The 21697-nt window shown below is 41.7% G+C and overlaps 1 protein-coding gene across 5 annotated transcripts; it reads left to right on the forward strand.

The window, feature by feature from the left end:
- Nucleotides 1-12139: 12139 nt before the first annotated feature.
- Nucleotides 12140-19378, forward strand: LOC131641143 (uncharacterized). 5 transcript variants are annotated; one of them, XM_058911457.1, is made up of 10 exons: nt 12141-12643; nt 12739-12780; nt 13702-13932; nt 14734-14910; nt 15303-15395; nt 16531-16713; nt 16811-16913; nt 17010-17189; nt 17440-17909; nt 17996-19350. In XM_058911457.1, exons 3-10 carry the CDS (start codon nt 13729-13731, stop codon nt 18572-18574), a joined length of 1989 nt encoding a protein of 662 aa, XP_058767440.1. In that variant the 5' UTR covers nt 12141-12643; nt 12739-12780; nt 13702-13728; the 3' UTR covers nt 18575-19350. The 5 variants fall into 5 exon arrangements, with proteins under 5 accessions (XP_058767442.1, XP_058767443.1, XP_058767440.1 ...); XM_058911459.1 differs by having other exon boundaries at nt 12140-12780; nt 17019-17189; nt 17996-19378; XM_058911456.1 differs by having other exon boundaries at nt 12142-12780; nt 17996-19348.
- Nucleotides 19379-21697: the final 2319 nt, after the last annotated feature.

Raw genomic sequence — 21697 nt, forward strand, 5'->3', positions numbered from 1 at the left:
AGTCCTGGGTTTCTCGAGGGCCTTGTTCGGCCGTTGCCCTCGGTTTTTAACCTTATTGGTTGTCACTCGTCAGCGTGATTGACAGGTGTCAGCTGTACAGGCTGTAATAATTACTGCGCCGTTTTTAGGGATGAAAGTAGACGGCGTCTTTTGGAGTTCTCAAGATCTTTGGGACGCATGGCAGCTTTTCGTGGAGGGAGTCGTCTTTGGGGTGTAGGCAATGATGGCGTCTCCTAGGCTGCCTAGGCCATCATGACACCCTTTGGCCTTCCTTCCCTATATAAGGAGTGAGGAGGTCACTCATTTGACACTTAACATTTTCCAAGCCTGCAAGATTCGCTCACTGCTCTTCTCCTCGTCCCGTTCATATCTTCTTCGCTTTCTTCAAGTAAGTTCCTCGTCTCCTTCATGTCTTTATTTAATTTTATGTATTAGTTTTGAGTGAGGCGAGCATGATTGATGAGCGTGACGAGAAAGGTTTATTAATTAGCCGAGTAAACCTAGAAGATAATCGTTTCTCCCGTGCGTTTGCCGAGTGAGTTTTGAGTGAACGGAGCTAGAACGTTTGAATGAGACGTCCAGCTTTTAGGATTACTAGGGAGTAGTATGAAGGCCACAAGCAGTGGAGGTTGCACGTCTCGGTGAGGGCATGAGTTTGCCGACCTCCGCTGCGTAAGACGTATATGCTCTGAGGGCACTTTAGCTCGTCGGCCATTTGACGATTGGGGGAGTTTTCCTCGTCCCTTTTCCTCGCCCTTTCACTTGACTTGCGGTGGAAGGGTGGATTTGACCAGTCGAATTCACAGTTTCCTCTGCTTTTTAGGTAAATGGCCGACGAGAACAAGGATGATGTCGTCTTCGACATTTCAGATGGGGAGGAAGCTGTTGGCTCGCAAGAGGACATTCCCGTCATCGAGACCTCCACTCGGGCACTTGAAGAATGGGTGGCCGTTGCTCCGAGGATGATCGCATCGCGCTTCACGACGCGTCCTAGGGAAGCTTTTAACGTGATCGAGGATCTTGAGCAGGACGAGGAGCCTTCTTGGGGTGCCTTTGTGCCTAAATCTCATCAGAGGATCTGCTCGAGATTCTCTGGTCCTCGTTTCGCAATGTACGAGTTCGTCTTCAAGGAGGCTGGTCTCCGTCTTCCCTTCACTCTTTTGCAACGGAGTGTCTTCAGTTGGCTGCGCCTGTGCCCGTCTCAGCTTCATCCCAATGCTTTAGCGTTCTTAAGAGCCTTTGAAATCGTATGTGGGTACTTGGAGGTGGAAGCGACCCTGCCTCTTTTCTTCAGAGTGTTTCACTTGCAGAGGTTGCGTGATCGGGACGGCAAGTGGAGTTGGGTGTCGTTTAAGCAGCCGAAGAAGCTGTTCGCCATTTACCAGGACTCTATCAAGCATTTCAAGAGTCGATACTTTCTGGTTAAGCCACTTACCCCCGACGCCGAGAACCACTTGTTCGAGGAGCGCGAGTATATCGAGGATGGGGTGAGGAAGGTGGGTCCGTCTGCCCGGTTCCCGTTGGAGTGGCAGCCTGACCACTTCGAGCGGGGGACCGATTATTTCATCTTCCGTGACGAGGACCTCAATGAGCGTGATACTGGGGGGTATCAACGGATCGCTTCCTACGTGGACGGGTTTAGGCCGGCAATATGTACGTATCCCAACGGGGATCCCCTATTCGAGGAAGATGGAAGTCCCATGCTGGAGCCTCGGCACATCAACACAAAAGCTGTCCTCGAGTGCGGCAGTTACGGGGATGCTATGATTTTGTTAGGTGAGCTAGCTATTATTTGTTTAAACAATATCTTTTTGGTTCTAACTCTTTATTTTGCAGGAAAAATGGCCGACTTGCATGACAAAGTTACGAAGATGCGGGCCAAGAACAAGGGGGCCATCAAAGTGTCCGTGAAACGATCGCGGGTTGAGGAGGTCAAGGCGGCTGCCGCGAGTGCCCCCGACAGTGGCTCTCCTTCGTCGGTTGGGACGACCTCGCGTGGTTCTCCAGCCGGAAAGAAGCAAAAGAATGACGGGACCGCGGAGCTTCGTCCTCTTATCATTGACAACCCCTCCGAGGAGGACATAGTGCTGCCCTCTTGTACTCTGCATAGGGGAATCTTCTCAAGGAAGAATGTGCTCCTCGAGCGCGAGGAGGTGAGGCATATCGTCAGGCGGGACCGGGCAGCTCGAGACAAGGACCTGTCCGAGGACCTCGAAGGGATGATGAGGGTGGCTGCCTTGGCCTTGGCTCTCAATGCTCAAAATGTTTGTCCTCAGAAGGACTATGATGCTCTTCAGACCAAATATGATAAGCTTGAGCACGAGTTCGAGCAGTACAAGGATAAGTATGAGGTCCAGAGCGGCATAGTGGAGGACCTCGTCAAAGAGCAGAACAAGGTCGTGGAGTTGGAGGCCGAGGAAAAAAGGCTCCGTGAGCGAATTGCTGAGTTGGAGAGGTCTCATCTCCCTTCGGTCGAGGAGGATGATGATGAGAAGGCCTTGGTGACGCGTTCTCAGCTTCTGGGCAAGGTGAATGAGTTGGAGATTGACTGTGTTGCTACCCTGGGGGTCGGTTTCAAAGCTGCGGTGGATCAGCTGAAAGTCCTCAACCCGTGTCTGGTGACGAAGGGCACTGGTCCATACCATAAGGTCGTGGACGGGCGAATTGAATCAAACCCGGAGTTCGAGGACTGGGAAGACGAGCAGGAGCCCCAGGGCGAGGACAACGGTGCCGAGGACGAAGATTGCGATGTTTGACCAGTCTCTTTTTTATGATTCTGGCCTGCGTGCCGATGTTTTGTGGCCTGTGTGCCAATATTTTGTGGCCTGCGCGCCAAGGTAGCTAGTTGGGCGATGCCCGGATAATTTTTGTAATATTTGGATATCTCCGGCCAATTTGGTCGGTTTTTAATATTCCGTTTTATGCTCCAATGTTTATTTTTGCTTATCTGATTTTATCGTTAATATGTATGCTTTATGTTTATGCTCGAATTATGTTTGTGCTCGACCGAGGTTGATAGCCCGGGCGTGTATTGTACGGTCCGGGTGCGCAGAGCAGGTGTGCGCTACAAGCGAGCTCGAGGCCGCGGTTGGGGCCAGGTGCTCGCGGCGTGAACGATCCCATCGCGAGCTGGGGTTCTGCCATGCAGGTACTTCTGCGGAGGGTCTGTGTGTAAGGCCCGCCGCGTAGTCGGCTTTGCCTCTTGGTAGGGTTATCCGACTGAAGCTGTCGTGGAGCATACACGCTTGTACCATGGCGCGAGTCCTTGCCCAGCTTTCCTCGTGTTCGTTACGAGCAGCCGAGTAGCGTTAGGTTGTTTCTAACTGTAGTAGCGTCTGAGTTTTTCAGCGTTCCAAGGTCGAGCAAGTTTTTCACCGAGTAGGTTCTCGAGGTAATACGCACCGTTTTCGGTTTTGTCGTAAACTCGGTACGGGCCTTCCCAGTTTGGGGCTAGTTTGCCCTCGCGTGAATCTTTCATGTTCCTACGGAGCACTAAGTCTCCGACTTCGAAGGAGCGCTTGATAACTTTGGTGTCATGTCTTAACGCTATTTGTTGTTTCAATTTCGCTTCTCGCAGGGAGGATCCTGTTCGGATCTCCTCGACCATGTCGAGCTCTTCTCTCATGGCTTCGTCGTTGAGTTCTTCCTCGAGAGGTGACTCAGTCCGACGAGACGGTTCTCGGATCTCCACGGGGATCACGGCTTCGGTGCCATAGGTTAGCCTGAATGGTGTTTCGCCCGTGGTTGAATGTGGGGTCGTCCTGTATGCCCAGAGGACGCTGTGTAGCTCTTCGACCCAGGCTTTTTTCGCTTCGCCCAGCCTTCTCTTCAACCCACGAAGAATGACCCGGTTGGCGGCTTCAGCCTGTCCGTTGGTTTGGGGGTGCTCGACCGAAGTGAAGTGTTGCTTTGTCCCGAGTTTGGCCACGAATTCCTGGAATTTTCTGTCCGTGAACTGGGTGCCGTTGTCGGTTATTATCGCTTGTGGTACTCCGAATCGAGCGAGTATGTTCCTCTTGTAAAATCGGAGTACGTTTTGGGATGTGATTTTAGCGAGCGCTTCAGCTTCTATCCATTTTGTGAAGTAATCTACAGCGACCACCAGGTATTTGTTTTGGTAGGATCCGACCGGGAAAGGTCCGAGGAGGTCCATTCCCCACGTAGAGAAAGGCCAAGGTGAGGAGAGAGATTTGAGCTCGTTTGGTGGTGCCAAGTGCATGTCGGCGTGGCGCTGGCATTTGTCGCATTTCTTGACATACTCTTTGGTGTCCTGCTGCATGGTCGGCCAGTAATAGCCGGCTCTGAGGGCTTTCCTAGCTAGTGACCGCCCCCCGAGGTGCTGGCCGTTGATTCCATCATGGAGCTCCTGGAGTACCTCTAGTGCTTGCGAGGCATCGATGCATTTAAGGAGGGGGATGGAGAAACCTCGTCGGTACAGCTTGTTTTCGAGGATAGTGTATGAGCACGCTCGTCTCTTAATCGTTGAGGCTTCTTTCGCGTCGGCGGGGAGCTCGTCTTTTGTGAGGAAGTTGTACACTGGGGTCATCCAGCATTGGTCATCCCCGATGGCGAATATCTGTAGAGCTCGCGCGTTTTCGCCTACACTTGGTCTGGGCAGAATTTCTTGGATAACTGATTTGTTTCCCCCTTTCTTTCTCGTGCTCGCGAGTTTGGACAGTATGTCGGCGCGCGAGTTGTGTTCTCGGGGGATATGCTCGACTTCTGCTTTGGCGAATTTTTTCATCTTATCTCTGACGAGCGCGAGATATTCGGCGAGTACGTCGTTTTTGGCCTGGTATTCGCCGCTGATATGAGATGCGACGAGTTGGGAATCAGTGTAGATCTTGATCTCTCGTGCCCCTATGTCCTCGGCGAGTCTCAGTCCCAGAGGAGGGCTTCATACTCGGCCTGGTTGTTCGACGTGTTGAAGGAGAGGACTAAAGATACTTCTATGATAAGACCTTCGTCGTCTTCCAAGATTATGCCTGCCCCGCTGCCCGAGCTGCTTGACGCGCCATCTACGTAGATGGTCCACTTGTCTTTAATCGTGTCGGGCGAGTCGGCGATAGAGGTCATCTCGGCTACAAAGTCCGCTAGCGCCTGAGCTTTTAATGCCTTCCTGCTTTCATACTGAACGTCGAATTCGGAAAGCTCGAGGGACCATCTTAGCATTCTGCCGGCCATGTCTGGTCGGCTGAGGAGTTGTTTGATGGGTTGATCCGTCCGAACGAAGATTGTGTGGGCGAGGAAGTAGTGTCGTAGCCTTCTGGCCGCTATCACTAGGGCCATGGCGACTTTCTCGATCTGTTGGTATCGTACCTCGGGTCCCTGTAGGGCTTTGCTGGTAAAATACACAGGTTTTTGCCCGTCTACGATTTCTCGGATCAAGGCCGCGTTGACTGCCTCGTTTGAAACGGCCAGGTAAAGGTACAGAGGCTCGTTGTCGTCGGGTCGAGAAAGGACGGGCGGCGAGGAAAGTACTTGCTTGAGGTGTGCCAGTGCTTGCTCGCACTCCTCGGACCACTCAAAGGCTGCTTCTTTGCGTAGCAGTTTAAAGAAAGGGAGGGCGTGCTGGGCGGATTTCGCGACGAAACGTGATAGCGCAGTGAGCATCCCGTTTAATACTTGGATGGATTTTTTATTGTTAGGAATGGGGAGCTCAGAGAATGCTCGGCATTTATCCGGGTTGGCTTCTATTCCCCGTTCGGTCAGATAGAAACCGGGGAATTTTCCTGCTCGGACGCCGAAGGTGCATTTCTCCGGGTTGAAGCGCATCTTGCAGGATCTGGCCCGCTCGAATACGCGCTCGAGATGGGAGGTGTGGTCGGTGTCCCCTCGAGACTTGACGATCATATCGTCCATGTACACCTCGAGGGTGTCACCGATCTCCCCTCGAAACACTTTGTTCATCATCCGTTGATACGTGGAGCCCGCGTTTTTGAGGCCGAAGGGCATTACGTTGTAGTAGTAATTGCCCGACTCGGTCATGAACGCCGTGTACTGCTTGTCGCTCCTCGCCATCGGGATCTGGTTGTAACCTGAATAGGCATCCATAAAAGATAATAATTTATAGCCGGCCGAGTTGTCGACCAGCCTATCAATGTTTGGTAAAGGATAGGCGTCTTTTGGACATGCCCGGTTAACATCAGTATAATCAACACACATTCTCCATTTTCCATTAGATTTCTTAACAAGTACAACGTTTGAGAGCCAAGTTGAATACTTGGCCTCGGAAATAAAATTTGCCTCTAGGAGGTCTTTTACAGCTTTCTCGGCAGCCTCCGCTTTCTCGGGAGACTGCCGACGCCTACGTTGAACTACGGCCTTTGCGGCTGGGTCGATGGAGAGGTGGTGGCAGGCGACCTCAGGGTCGAGTCCGGGCATTTCCGCGGCGCTCCAAGCGAACAGATCAGCATTGGCTCGAAGGCAGGCTATGAGCTGCTTCCTTGGAAGGTCTGGGATCCCTTTACCGATTTTCACTGCTTTGTCAGGGTTTTCGCCCAAGGGGACCAGCTCGAAATCTCCGTCCGGAACTGGTCGGAAGGGGTGAGGTGACTTCGGCCGCGTCTCTTCCCCAGTCTTTAGTTCTTCCTCTGCAAACCGGGCATCCAGGTCGACTGAGCTGACGTTGGTTGTCTGATGCTGGTCTTCTCGAGGATGCTTGTCTTCGGCCCTTGGCTTTTTGTTGGAGCTGGTCGGTGGAGCGATCAGTTATAATCCTTTGACGGAGGCGTCGAAGATTCTTCTGGCTGCTTCAATATCGGCGTTGATGGTGGCCACTCGTCCTGTTCTCGTGTAGAACTTCATCTTCAGGTGGACAGTGGATGGTACGGCGGTCAGCTCGGCCAGAGTGGGGCGTCCGATGATGCAGTTGTCCAGGGTTTTGCAGTCGATCACCAAGAATCTGGTTTTGACTTGCCTAGAGGCCTCCCCTTCTCCGAAGGTGACAATCAGCTCGACGTAACCCCATGGTTTAGTGGTAGCTCCGTTGAAGCCTTGAAGGTCTGAACCCACGTAGGGAGTGAGGTGTGAGTCGTCCAGCTGGAGTGTCCAGAAGAGATGGGAGTACATGATGTCGACCGAGCTGCCTTCATCGACTAGGACCCGTCGGACATCGAAGTTCGCCATTCTTGCTCGGACGAGCAGAGGAATTGTGGCGTTTGGAGCTCCGCCGGGTAGTTCTTCCAGGTAGAAGGTGATTGGTTCAGATTTCCCTCGGAACTTTCTCAGTGTAGGGCCGAGGTCTGCGTTGGCGCTGAGCAGCTCATCGAACTTTCTCTTCACTGAACTGATGGTGAGGGAGCCCGGATCTCCGCCGTTGGAGACGACCATGGCGAATGGGAATCCTTCCCATTTGCTGAGTGCGGCAGGTGCCCCGACCGATGGTATGAAATCTTCAGGTCGGGTCACTGACAGGGCTACTTGTAGGGGCCTGTTGTCCGGCGAATTCCCTTCGTCAGAGTTTCTGTGGTCGTCCCTTCGGGAAGGTTCCCCTTTCTGTGTGTATTTTGAAAGGCGACCTTCCTTGATCAGTGTTTCAATGGCGTCCTTGAGGTGAATGCATTCCTCGGTCAGGTGTCCATGGCTCCTATGGTATTTGCAGTACTTGGACTTGTCGGTTCCTGGCCTCGCGGGGTTTGACTTCGGGGGTCTGATGTTCGACTTTTTGAAGTCAGTGTTTTGGCATTCGGCCAGGATCCTTTCTCGTGAGGCGTTCAGCGGGGTATATTCGTTGAAACGACCAGAAGGTCCCCGACGTTCTTTGATGTCGAGAGACCTGTCGTCTTTCCTTCTCTCGTGCCCGCGCCTCGAAGTTGAGGGCTCATAGTTTGAACTGCGAGCGGCGTCGCTGCCCCGCGAAGCTCTCATGGTAGCAGCCTCTGCTTCCTCATATGCGATGAAGGCTTGAGCCTTGCGAAGGAGGGCGTTCATGGAGTGGACTTCCTCAATCTTGATGGCCTTTTTGAAGTCGCTTCCGGGGAGGAGCCCTCGTTCGAGTAGGTACCTCTTCATGTAGTCCGCGGTCTGCACTTGGACAGCTTCTTTGTTGAACCTGTCGAGGTAGTCTCTCAAAGATTCGTTGGTACCTTGGATTACCGCCTCAAGATTTGCTTCTGATTTCGGTTGCCGACGAGACGCGGTGAAGTGGTTTAGGAAAAGATCCTTCAGTTCAGTCCAGGAGTGGATGGAGTTAGGGGGCAGATTCCTGTACCAGTTCATCGCGCCTTTCCTTAGCGTGGTCGGAAAGATGCGGCATTTGATGGATCCTCGTACCACATGGTAGTCCATGACAGCTTCGATGCTCCTTATGTGGTCATCGGGGTCGGTGGTCCCGTCATAGTGGTCCAAGGCTGGTGGTTTTTCCATCCCCCGGGGAAGACGAACACGCCGGATTTGCTCGGACAAGGGACTGCGAAAATCTTCTTCGTCGCTAGGCTCAGGGGAGTTTGAATGTCTTCCCCGCTGGGATTTAGTGCGTGCTTTGCCCGAGATTTTGCGGTTGTCTTTTGGAGAATGCTCGCGGACTTTCTGCACGGCTTTGGAGGGGCCTCGGTGCTCCTGCTCGGGTGAGAGACTCTTGGCTTCAGTGGTTTCAGGTTTCTGATTCTTCCGAGTCTTTCGAGGTGGAGAGCAGGAGTAAGACCGCTGGCGCCGGTTCCTTCTCGAGGGGGAGCGAGACCTAGATGGACTGCGCTTGCGATTTCTCCTCGGAGGAGACCGCGAAGAGGAATAGGAACGTGACCGATGGCGTCTCCGTTGGGGGGAGCGATATCGTCGCTTCCTTTCCAGGTCGTGGATGCGGTCGCCCTGTTGGCGGATGAGGCGGTTGGTCTTCTGCAGCTCTTTGAGTAGGAGAATGGCGGTCGGATCAGCGCCCTCGGGAATGTTGATCTGTTCCTCCTCCTCAGGGCTACGGCTTCTTCGTCTGTCAGAGGTGTGGGTGAACGAGGAAGCAGGTTGCCCGTCTCTGGTATCAGTCTCATTCACAATTTGGAGCTGCTCTGGTTCAGTCTGGGGTCGGGTCTGCCCGTCTTCCCCGTTCTGGGCTTGTCCTTCAAGATGGGTCTGTTCGACATTCTGGACTTGTTGAAGAACATGCACATGTTGAACGCCCAGAATCTGTTGCCTCTGGGGCTGCGAGGCCTCATGTCCCGGCCTTCTCTGTCCGGCAAGGGCACATTCCTGCCGACGGCGATTCGTCACCTCGCGGCTGGAATCTTCAATCAGTTGTTCCAGGACGAAGGGATCGGAGCTAGGTATGTTGTTGTTGGCCATGACGATGGTGAAAGGTTATGCTTTGATCTTTGTTAAAGAAGGGGGAGCAAGTTTCCCACAGACGGCGCCACTGATCGTACCTGATCAGGAGAATCGTCAAGGCGCAATATCTGGCTTGAAGAGCAAGATGGGGGGGGTACCTACAAGGTTCTCCGATGCTTAAGTCAGTAGCTATCAGAGAATGAGGTTTAGAGTTAAGAATAGAATACCTGACCCTCTAGTGAAAGAGGGTATTTATAGCCCCCAGCGCTGGGCCAAGGTTCCCTAATTGGGCCAAATCCAACTGGAGGCCCACGTGCTAGGGAACTGCCAGAACGTCCCATGCTAGGGCTGAGTCAGCAGGAGACTCACGTTCTGGATGCACATAGCGTAGGGTTCGGAGATGGTTGACCGAATCCTTCGCTGAGACGTGACGCGTGGTCTTCGTGTGTGGATAACTCTCGGCGGTTATCCAGTGAGTGGGCCCAAAGATTTGGGCCTGCTCGGTCAGGGTCTTCGCGAGGGGCAGCCCTTATCGGTTGTTAGTAATTGGGCCCAAGGGAATTGGGCCTGCTCGGCTGGCAACGAGGGTTGGGCCTGCTCGGCCCAGGCCAGAACAGAAAGGATCTTCTATAAATCAAATTCTAAAATCAAAGTCATTGGAAATGATCTCCTATAAATTAAGTGGAAAATATCTCCTATGAATGACAGTTTAAGTTCAAAGTCAAATGGAAAGGATCTCCTTTGAATCAAATTTTAAGATCAAAGTCAAATGGAAAGGATCTCTTATGAATCAAATGGAAATAATCTCCTATGGATCAAATTCTAAGATCAAAGTCATTGGAAAGGTGATCCTTATCTTAGACCCTCATTTCATAATACTCATAGGAGATCATTTCCAGATACTCTCATCTTAGAATACTCATAGGAGATCCTTTCCATAGACTCTTATCTTAGAATACTCATAAGAGATTCTCATCTTAGACTTTCATCTTAAAATACTCATAGGAGATCCTCATTTTAGACCTTTATCTTAAAATACTCAAAGGAGATCATTTCTAGAGACTTTCATCTTAAGATACTCATAGGAAATTCTCATCTTATATTGTGGTCTCAAAATGCTCTTAAGAGTTCCTCATCTTATAATATTATGTTGTCTCAAAATACTCTCATATGAGTTCCTCATCTTAGACTGTGATCTCAGAATACCCATAGGAGTTCCTTATCTTAGACTCTCTTCTTAGAATACTCATATGAGTTATTCAACAGAGTTGCCCGGTTTAATCTGGTTTACTTTTGTGGTACGACTACTAACCCAATGGTTCGACTAATGAACCAATGTCTCCGTACCCTTTTTTGGTTTGATGACCGGTCTGCTTTATTCAACCAAGTTATCTAATTTAGTCATGCGGTTCGACCAGTGATCAAGTACCTTTATTAGATTGATGATTGGTCTGATTTTCAAACCATTATTTAAAACTATATTTTATAAAAAATTATTTAAATTAATTTTTTATTTTAATATTTTATTTTCATTTATTTATATAATTTTTTGATAAATTAATATGTTGCAATATAAACAAATTAATTAATTATGAAAATTGTGAAACATGTTGTAACATAAACAAATTAATCTTATATATAAAAGTTGTTAAGTCACTTATATATAAAAGTTGTTAAGTCACTTAACAACTTTGACGCCAAAATTGAGGATACCATTGCAATTTCATATTTTTTATATTTATTTATTTAATTTATTTAATTATTAAAATTTAATTTTATAATTATACCACTAACTACCTAATTTTTATTTTAATTAATAAATATTATTCATTTTCTAGATTTATTTATTTAATTATTATTATTCATTCCACTAACTTACCTTTTATTCTTTTATTTAATAAAATTTGATTTGATTTTTATAATTAACTTTTATTTTATTTATTTAGTATTTTTTCTGTTTTTTGCTCTTAAAATAGGAGTGATTTTCAAAACTTATTAAAATATTATTATAATCTATAATATTTTATTTTTTATTCATTCATTAAATAAAAATACTTTCATCTTATTATTATACTGTAATTCATAAATATTAGATAAAGGTTATAGCCAATGTCCACTAACCCCATTAGCTATGCAAACTTAACTATTGAAATTTAATTTTCTTACACCGTTTCTAATCCACAACTAATCCCCTCTGCCATTTATTATTCATCATTTCCTTTATAAATAACTGCACAATTGTCATTGAATCTCAGGCATAACTCTAATATTTACTTCTCGTGCTATTGGTAAATGTTTTGTAAAATTATAAAAATTTGATTTGAAAGTAGATACATGAAAAATTGAAAGTATTTTGTATCAATATTTTATTGTACAATTGCACTAAACAACAGTACATTAAAAATTATTATAATAAAATAAAAATAATCATTAGCTATATTTGTCAAATAAAAAAGAAATGGCTAAAAAATAGGTGACTTCACGTTACTAATATTTGACCATGGAAAAACTATTACATTCTCATTAACTCTCAATTAAATTTTAATTTGATTTATATTTTTTAACAAAAAAAATCCTACGCATATATAAATAAATATAATAAAAGTTTAATTTATATGCACTGTGTAAAATTATTTTACACTGTAATTTAATAAAAAATTAATAAAGTGTTTTGTTATTAAAAGAATTTTTAATTTAAAATATGATTTATTCTAATACAAAATTGTGATTGATTGAGAGTCTAAAATAATTTTATACTGACAGTATTTTTCTCATATTATAATTAATCCACGTTTTTTTTTTTATAACTTATCTTCAATGAATTAAATAATAAGAACAATAATAATATATTAACTGAAGCAGCAACCTATTAATCCCACTTTCTCTTATTGTTTTCACATTCTCCTGCAATGAAGCAGCGAGCACACCGAAGTCTCTCCCAGTAGCACTCTCTCGCCGTTAAAATGCGCCCCCGGTGTCAAACTCCAAACCACGTTCCGTTTGAAAATCATTTCCGGGAACAGAATTACCGCATTGACACCGAAAGCGGTATTGCGGAGGAAAATGCGAAGAAAAAGTGATAGTTAACAACATGGCGTCGGAAAACGATGACGGAAAAGAAATAACTGAAAACTTGTCTTCTGGTGAAGGAAAAAAAACGCCGTGAACGGTTACACGTGTATAGAATCGGAATTAAATGAATTTACGAAATTTGGGAGAAAAATGATTTTTTTTTCTTTTCCGTTTGTTCTTATCTTGTTTTATTTTCTTCCTTTTTTGGAGTTATATAAAGGAGTGATTCTGTCCGATTAGAAGCAGAATGAGCAGCTATAAACCTCGTTTCTGATAGGAAATGTGGGGTCCACTAAATCAATAGGAAATTATGGTTTTGATTTCTTCTTCTTCCTTCTCCGTTGCCATTAATGACTTGTTTTAGGTTAAGCAGTTCTGTATCAGTTTATATAGCTCAAATCTTTTCAGTTTTTTTAGGTAAATTCAATCTCTTCTCAAGGTTTTGTTGAGGTAAATTCAATCTCTTCTCAGTCATTTTATGAACTTGTGTTTGATCATGATTAGACCTAGAATTCTCAGTGACCTAAATACTCTAATGTCATTGTGCTCTATCCTTGATTGAATTTGAATATGAATATCCAATGTCATGTTTGTGCTATATATTGTAATCTACTGTTGAATCCATTCTGCAACTGTTCTCCTTAGCCTATATATACTTGTTTTGTAGTTTGATCTATAGCTTTTGTAGCATACAAGCCTTGTTAAGTTGAATTTAGGGATTATGAACTGCTTGGTTTTATAGATTTGCATGGCTAGCTGTGAAGCTCTTCAATTGGATCGGTTTGGGATTAATAGTTTGTAACAATAAGTGCCTCTTGATCAGTAACCATGATTGTTAATTTTTTAGCTCGGTCGTAGAATGGATCAAACTGATTGAATGGATTTTGGAGGAAAGGTGAAATCAGCCCTAAAATTTTCCCTTTTTGTGGGGTAGGGTTTTTATCATGTTCAGTTGTGTTTTAGTTGTGACAATTTGTTTCTAACATCTGTCACCAATGAATTTTCCCATCAGCAACAAACCGAGGTCAAACATAAAGAGCTTGCCTCTCACAAATCTCTCACAAACCAATTTTCGATCTATTTTCTTTTTGTCTTTTTAATTATTCAAGACTGACACTATAGATTGAAGGTGTATCTGGTGTCCAACACGTGTCCGTTTGGTATCTCACATGTACCAACACTGACACAAAATTGATACATATGGATGTATTTACTTTTAATGGCCTGTATTTACATTTAATCGCTTCCATTTTCTCTTTACTGATGAAGCTGACATGTTAGTCGTATGCGTGCTTAGTTACTTTTCAATATTTCCAACTTTCCCACCCACTGTTGCATTTGAGTGTTATCTAATCTTGGTTTTATATGCAGAACATCTGAGTTCTGATATTGGCAGCAATGGATACTATACAAGAAAATTTGTTATTGTCCTCCTCGCCTAACCAACCGCACTTACCCATTGATGAGGAGCTTTGGTTGATGGCTGAAGAGAGGGCCCAGGAAATACTATGTACAATTCAACCTAATGTTGTTTCTGAGGTGAACAGAAAGCAGATTATTGATTTCGTTCAGAGGCTGATTGGAGGTTACTATGGGGGAGAGGTTTGAATATTTTGATTCAGTTTATCATACTTGTAACCTTCGATTGTTGGAGTTGGTTATGTCTTTGATTTTCTCTTGTTGGGTGCTTTTTGATGTTTTCTGCTTTGTTTGCTGTTTAAAATTGATTGGTTGATACAAGCACGGTTTTACTACTCTTTTCTTTTATATATGTACATATTTAAATTTAACTTAAAACGTTCTTGAAGACCAATCTTACCGTTTGCAAGCCCAGAAGATCCGCATAACCTTATTTATGCAGGCTGGCTTCAACTTTCCATTCAATGTGTTTTTGTCTGTTTTTTTTTTTGACAAAATGTTTTTGTCTTTGTTAAGAGTGTCATATTGGATGAGTTGTGACTTGAAAAAGTGTTTATAAGTGGGAGAAACTCTGCACCTTACAAGTCATCTTTGTAAGGATGCGTTAGGCTCAATATAAAACCTAAAACGGTATCTAAGATTATCCAAGATCCGGTGTCGTTAAATAACGGCTAATATTTTCTTAGTTTTTAGCATATATGGTTTTTTTTTTGAAATCTTGGTATCCGGCCTTGCAACAATTTAATTTTTCTCCTGGTAATCAAGTTAGAAATGCTTGAATTGAATAATGTTGAGGTGAGTTCACCATTATTTGTTTACTCTGGTGAACATTTATTGATTTGAAGAATTTGACCCTAGTCTGAAAACGCAATTTCCTCCATTTCAAAAGCTTTAAGGTGCCAAAAACAAATTGGTTTCATTATGCGCATTTCGTTATAGTGTTGTCCATAAATAAATATTTTATGTTTTGTGTGCCAACTACAGGTATTCGTGTTCGGATCAGTCCCACTAAAAACTTACCTTCCAGATGGAGATATTGACTTGACAGTTCTCAGTCAAGAAAGTGTAGAGGAGGATTTAGCACAAGCAGTATGCAATCTACTTGGAAGTGGAGAAGATCTTGAATACGAAGTGAAAGACATACAACATATACGTGCGCAGGTTTAGAAACAAAATTTCTATTTAAGCTGCATGTTATAGTTATCTATGTAGCACCGACACCTCTGAAAAAAGGGGTGTCCATGCCCGTGTCGGAGTCAAACACCTGCACCGACCCTTGTGATTACATTTAATTTATTCATTTTTTTCAAATTATTATCAGTGCCGCAGTGTCAGTGTCGAGGTCGTCTTCGAGGTGTCCGTGCTTCATAGATAGTTATTGAATTTCGATTTCTTAGCATCTCCACTGCTGTCATTGCTTTTTTACTTTTTATATTTAAAGTTATTTCTTTTTGAGATTTTTCTCTTAAGAAAATGGTGTTTAATGTTTTGGTAAAATTAGTATCTCTCAACTTTATACGACTTCCTTTTTTATGCCTGGATATTGGATGCAGGTAAAGGTTGTAAAATGCACAGTGAAAAGTATAGCAGTTGACATCTCTTTCAACCAGATGGCTGGACTCTATGCTCTGCGCTTTCTGGAGGAGGTAAATCTTATTTTTGCTAATTAATATTTACAACTAGTTCATATTCTGAGTTCAATATACCATGAGCTTAAAATGTATAAGCTTTAATTTCCCTTGTGTTACTGATAGTTTATATAAATCTGAAATCTGATTACTGGAGAACTAATATGTGGTTAGTTAGTTTGTCTAAGTAGTAAATATATGAAATCATATGCCATGTTAGGATTGTCATTTCATCTAATTTAAGTATAGATTTTCCTCCATTTAGCCTATGTTATTAAACTCGGCATGGAACAGCAAAACCTAAAAAAACCGCGTCAGGCTGCGCCGTTCCGTCACAGATGGATGACTCGGCTGGAACGACCACGATAATAGGATTGGATTCGGAACTACGCCTTCCTGACATGGCTGCTCCGGCCGCGTCAGCCATATATGATATTATCCTTAAATTTTTAAGGATAGCAAAGTTATTTTATTGGCATTTGGAAGTATGTTTTGCTTAAGACTTATGGTTTTTATTTCTAAAGATGAATACTTCATGAATTTAATTAATTTATTTTAGTTTTTAACAATTACGTGTTCATTAGTATTAACTGTATTAGTGTCCAAGTCACTAAAATATCGTCTGTTCTGCTTACCTCTTCTGTTCCGTTCCCTTTTTGGGGATGGCAGCACCCCTATCCAAATTGATAACATAGCATTTAGCTTTCTTGTCAATTTTACTCATTTTCTTTAAATGTTATTATATATATATATATATATATATATATATATATATATATATATATATATATATATATATATATATATATATATATATATATATATATATATATATATATATATATATATATATATATATATATATATATATATATATATATATATATATATATATATATATATATATATATTTGATTTTGCTTCCCCTTTCCTTCCTACAGTTTCTACTACTTGACTGATCTCTATTTTTGAGGTCCATAAATTTGGGGTTCATATTTGTGTGCCTCTATTCAGTCTGGTTGATTTGTAGTGGTCTCAACTCAACATTTGAGTTCATTGTTTATTTAGCCTCCTATTATTCTCTTTTCCTGTGCATTTTTCTCATATTCAGGCTTTGCTAATTCTTTTTTCATTTTAAAAAAAAAAAACTCAGGTTGACCAACTTGTCGGGAAAAACCATGTCTTGAAACGCAGTATAATCTTAGTCAAAGCTTGGTGCTATTATGAGAGCCGGCTTCTTGGTGCACACCATGGCCTGCTCTCAACATATGCACTTGAAATATTAGTTCTATATATTATCAATTGTTTTCATTCATCATTGTGCGGTCCTTTAGAGGTGAGTGAAGTCTTTTATTAATATTCTTTCAACCCTTTTAGCATTTGTAATCACCTCTGCATAAAGAATAAAACCACTGAACTGCTGCTACTAGCAGGTGCTGTACAAATTTTTGGACTACTACAGCACATTTGATTGGGAGAAAAATTATATCACCATAGATGGTCCACAACCATTATCCTCCCTTCCAGAAATTGTCGGTAAGTGTTATGGGGGCTGCATAAGCTATTAGGTGTAGTTTATTCAGTGGGATTGTTTATTTTCAATCTTTGGTCCTTGATACCAACTTGTTGCAGAGAAACCAGAATCTGATCGAGGTGGATTGCTGCTCAGTAAAGAGCTTCTGAAAAATTACAGGGATATGTGCTCTGTTCCAAAGGCATGCGAGACTTCACCCCGTGAATTTCCCATCAAGTGCATGAACATTTTGGATCCTCTAAAAAGCGACAACAACCTAGGCCGCAGTGTCAACAAAAGTAATTTTTCTTGGTTGCAGTGAATATTTTTATTTGTACTTTAGTTGCTTGTAAGCCAACTTCATACTTTACTATGAAAACATCGCTAAGCTCCCAACAATGTTGCATACTAGTGACTAATGCAATAAATACTAATTGATATTACTTGGTAATCTTAGTCCTAATAATAAACTCAAATCCTAATAATAAATATTTAGAGTTGATTCTTTGATTCCAACACACTCGTCAACCGTTAACTTTCTTCCTGCAGGTACTTTACATCGAATTGGTTACGCTTTTGCCTTCGGTGCTGAAAAGCTTAAGGAGATTCTTAACCTTCCAGGAGAAAGCATAGGTGGAGCACTTGAGGTGTTTTTCATGAACACCTTGAATAGAAATGGGAAAGGGCAAAGGCCAGATATCGATGTTCCTGTTCCTGCATTTGGTACTGGAAGATCTGAAGAGCCTGTCCTTGTTGGAGATTGTGACAGTTTCTATGGTGGCTTACAACATGTTCAGATGTATCGTAACTATGCTATGCCACTTGTTGCACCTTCAAGTTCCCCACTGATACCATTTGATGCCGATATGCTTAAGGTACAACAAAATTGGCTTAGGTATTATCATAGAAGTACTATCCCTAGGCAGACATTCTTTCATCCAAATGCTCCTCCACAACCAACTTATAGCCTTGAAGAAACAGGGAAATCGCGAGGAACAGGCACATATATACCTGACATGGTAAATTGCTTTTGTTTTCAAACTTTATTTATTTTATGATAACTTATTTTTATCAGTCTCTAAATGCTTGCATTTTTCTGACTCAGACTCTTACTACCTACTGGAATGCCCGTGCGAAAGGCTCCAGACCACGGAGATTCGGTACTGGGAGTAATAACAATAATAGTAATGCTAATGCATTGCCCAAACCATTGGAGAGAAAGGAAATAGAAGAGGTTCCTTCTGAGACTGATATGAATGATAATAGCTCCAAGTCCTTTGAGTTCTTAAATGAAGATTTTCCTCTTCTTTCAAGCATTGGCAACAGCACTTCGTCAGCATCCCAACAATTGGAGAGAAAGGAAATAGAAGGGGTTCCTTCTGAGACTTACATGAATGAAAATAGCTCCAAGTCATTTGATCTCTCAAATGAAGATTTTCCTCTTCTTTCATGCATTGGCAACAGGACTTCGTCAGCATCCCAACAATCCGAGCTGTACCATAATTCCTCATTGCCTCAAATGCTTCTCGAGTTTGGAACTCACAGTATCTCGCAACCAGCGACAGGCCTGAGTTTGGGAAGAAAGAGTCAAAAAGGGGATTCTAGCGCTACTATACCAGTTGTTTCAAGTCTGGCAGTGGAGACAAAAGGAAAATATGCTCGGATCGAAGAGAAGACGGGTTGACAGTGTCTAACCTATAGCAATTTTGTAGGATATCGAGGATAACATCTAGTGTGATGCTTTTTACTGCAGGTTTTTCTCTGGGAAATACCAAGTTTAATAGTAATGGTGGTGTCAATCCATTCTCATTTTTAGATTTAAATTTTGGGAGAAACTAGAATTGGTTGCTAATGATAAGATATAGACTTCATAAAAATAAGTCTTTGGTAAGGATGTTCACAAATTTCTTTCTGCCTTTTGGTTTTATACCCATTGCTGTCCTCTTTCCTTTGGAAGAGCTTACCATTTTTGTTGGAACAGTAGCATATCTTTTCTCCTTCTAAAATCCAGTGATGTTGTACATGATTTGTGTTTTACAGTACAATAACTTATAATGTATATGCTACAATTATGTGGACACTTCACCTCCATGCCTCTGTGTGAATATTTTTGAAAACCAAATCATACCTCTATGAATATTTATCTTTGAAAACCAAATGTCTGTCTTCAATGAGAGATATGGAACAAGTTGGACCAGGCTCGATTAATCGTTCATTGTAACGATTTCAACATCTCGGATCAACATCAATATGGAATGTTGTTGAAAAAGTGATCCGCCCAAGACAGAATGTTGTCAAAGGTGGTCTTCCAAATGAAAGGTAGTTAGCTTCATGAAAAATATTGGGTTTGGTCAGGCCTCATAAATCAGACAGTTATTGGTCAAATATTGGAGACTAGAGACAAACAATTTTCACTTCTCTCGCTTGGAGATGTGTGCTCCTAATTGATGTGTTCATTGATGGGGACATTGTTACTGGCGGATCGTGTAATTCACCTGCATCCGCTATGAAGGGAACAATCGTTTGATTATAGGAAATTATACATCCACTCTAAAGAGGTGAAAAATATCCTATAAAAATCCAAAGGTGCTATTCAGTATCAACTATCAAAAAATGCATTTTCAGATACACCTCACATAAGTACAATCTATTCATTTTTGAACTGCACCCCAATTTTATGATTTAATTTATTCTGAAAATGTATTTTCGAATTCTTTTCGGAATTACAATTTTGGGAACTATTGTGTCAACAAAGAAACTTAAACACAGTAAGTTGGACAAGCTTGTTACTTTTTCATGACTTGAACAAGTAACTTGGACAATATTAATTAGTCTACAAAGCTTGTTACTTTTTCTGTGACTTGAACAAGTAACTTGGATAATATTAATTAGTCTACAAACCTTATAACAATGTTGACTTGAAGAGTAACTTGGTCAATATTAATTAGTCTACAAAGCTTATAACAATGTTATTTTTCTGTGACTTAAAGCTTTCACTCATTCCGGTAATATATTTTCGGAGACATTTCGAAAATACATTTTCAAAAAAAGTTTAATCGTAAAAATGGGACGTAACACAAAAACGGATGAATTATGTGTATAGGGTACTTCCAAAATGTATTTTTGAAATTTGTGGGTATTTTTTGAATTTCCTGAGACAAGCTAAAAGGTTACGTAGTAGTACATTAAAAAAATTTCTGATTATATTGGCTTGAAAGGGGTGGACTCAATCATCTCCTTAAACCGGTAAATGAAATTGTTATTTGCAAAAGATGTTAGATTATATATAATGAGGGTTTAATATCATTTTGGTCCGTTCATTTAAAAAATGTTTATATTGGTCCTTTAACTTTTAAAAACGTATTATTTTAGTATTTTTTGTAATGAATTTTTTCGTTGTTAGTTAGACGAAAAGGATCAACATGATACGTTTTGAAGAGTTAAGAGACCAATATAAAAAAAAATTTAAGTTAAAAGGATAAAAATGAAGCATAAAATTCACATGCGAAATCAAAAAGATTATTCAATCTAATGAGAATCATTTGAAGTTTTTTATTGTTAGACATTTGCTCACAAAAAGCGCTTGACGTGTCCAACAACTCGAGATCTCTAATCACCCTATTGATGTATGATCTAGCATGTTGTGCAATAACACCTATTTATTGGTTACAGAGATAATAAAATTCACTTTAAAATAAAAATAATTTAGGGAATTTTTATTCCACCCTATTTTTTTTAGAGACTATATAAAAATCTCATAATGTTTTTTTCTTGAAAGTTTTTTATGGCCACACTTTATCGGGAAGTACTCTTCGGAACATATTGTTTTACATATGTAATTAATTTTTTAAATCTCATTCAAAAACTTTTCATAATTTTTTAAATCTTCACAAAAAAAAATTCTTTTAATTATTGTGTTTCGTCACATAATTAATACTCCCTCCGGTCTCAAATATAAGCAAATTTGCAAAAAAGCTCACCCTTTAAGGAGAATGTCTCAATGCATTTAATTCTTACTCTCTTTCTAATTCTACCCCTATATTTTGCTTTGGAAATTGTTGCAAACATTTAAAATGTAAAAAATTGTAGGGGTATATTTGGAATAGTGACATTGAATGTAATAAATATTGATTTTTTTTGCTTATATTTAAGACCATAGATTTTTGTTTTTTTTTGCTTATATTTGAGACCGGAGGGAGTATGTACTTTAAACATCATAATTGTTTTAAATTAAATATAATGTATATCTATATTTCTTTTCACGTATTTATATACTAGTTTTTCTTGTTTTGGTAATGTAGATATCATCCGAAAGAAAATCTTAAGAATCTATCAAACTTTGTATGGAAAAAACCTTCTGAGCAAGTGTAATATTTGGTTGGCTATGTTTTTTCCACGTTCAATAGTCGTACGTATGATAAACCTTGATGTTGGAAACACGTATAATGTATAATGTATTAGAGGTTGGTGAGCCGACAATTCTTAAACCTAATGTTGCATACATTAATGTTGAGAAATATTTTTTCCCTAAACAGACGTTTATGTCATATGATCATATGCTTAAGTGGGTCCGCTCAGAAACTGCTAAGTTAGATTTTGAGATAGTTATGAAGAAGTCTAATACTAGGTCTGATTTTGGTTATGATAAAAAAACATCATTTATCGTGATAAATCATGAAAGAAGTGGTGAGTATAAAGAATCTTTCCGAAAGTTGAAATGTGATGTCATGAAAACGTGCATGGCACATGATAAACAAATACATGTTATCTTTTCTTGAAATGGTTGGTGTTACTTCTACAAAGATGA

The sequence above is a fragment of the Vicia villosa genome, unplaced genomic scaffold, assembly GCF_029867415.1.
Source record: "Vicia villosa cultivar HV-30 ecotype Madison, WI unplaced genomic scaffold, Vvil1.0 ctg.003522F_1_1, whole genome shotgun sequence".
NCBI lineage: Eukaryota > Viridiplantae > Streptophyta > Magnoliopsida > Fabales > Fabaceae > Vicia > Vicia villosa.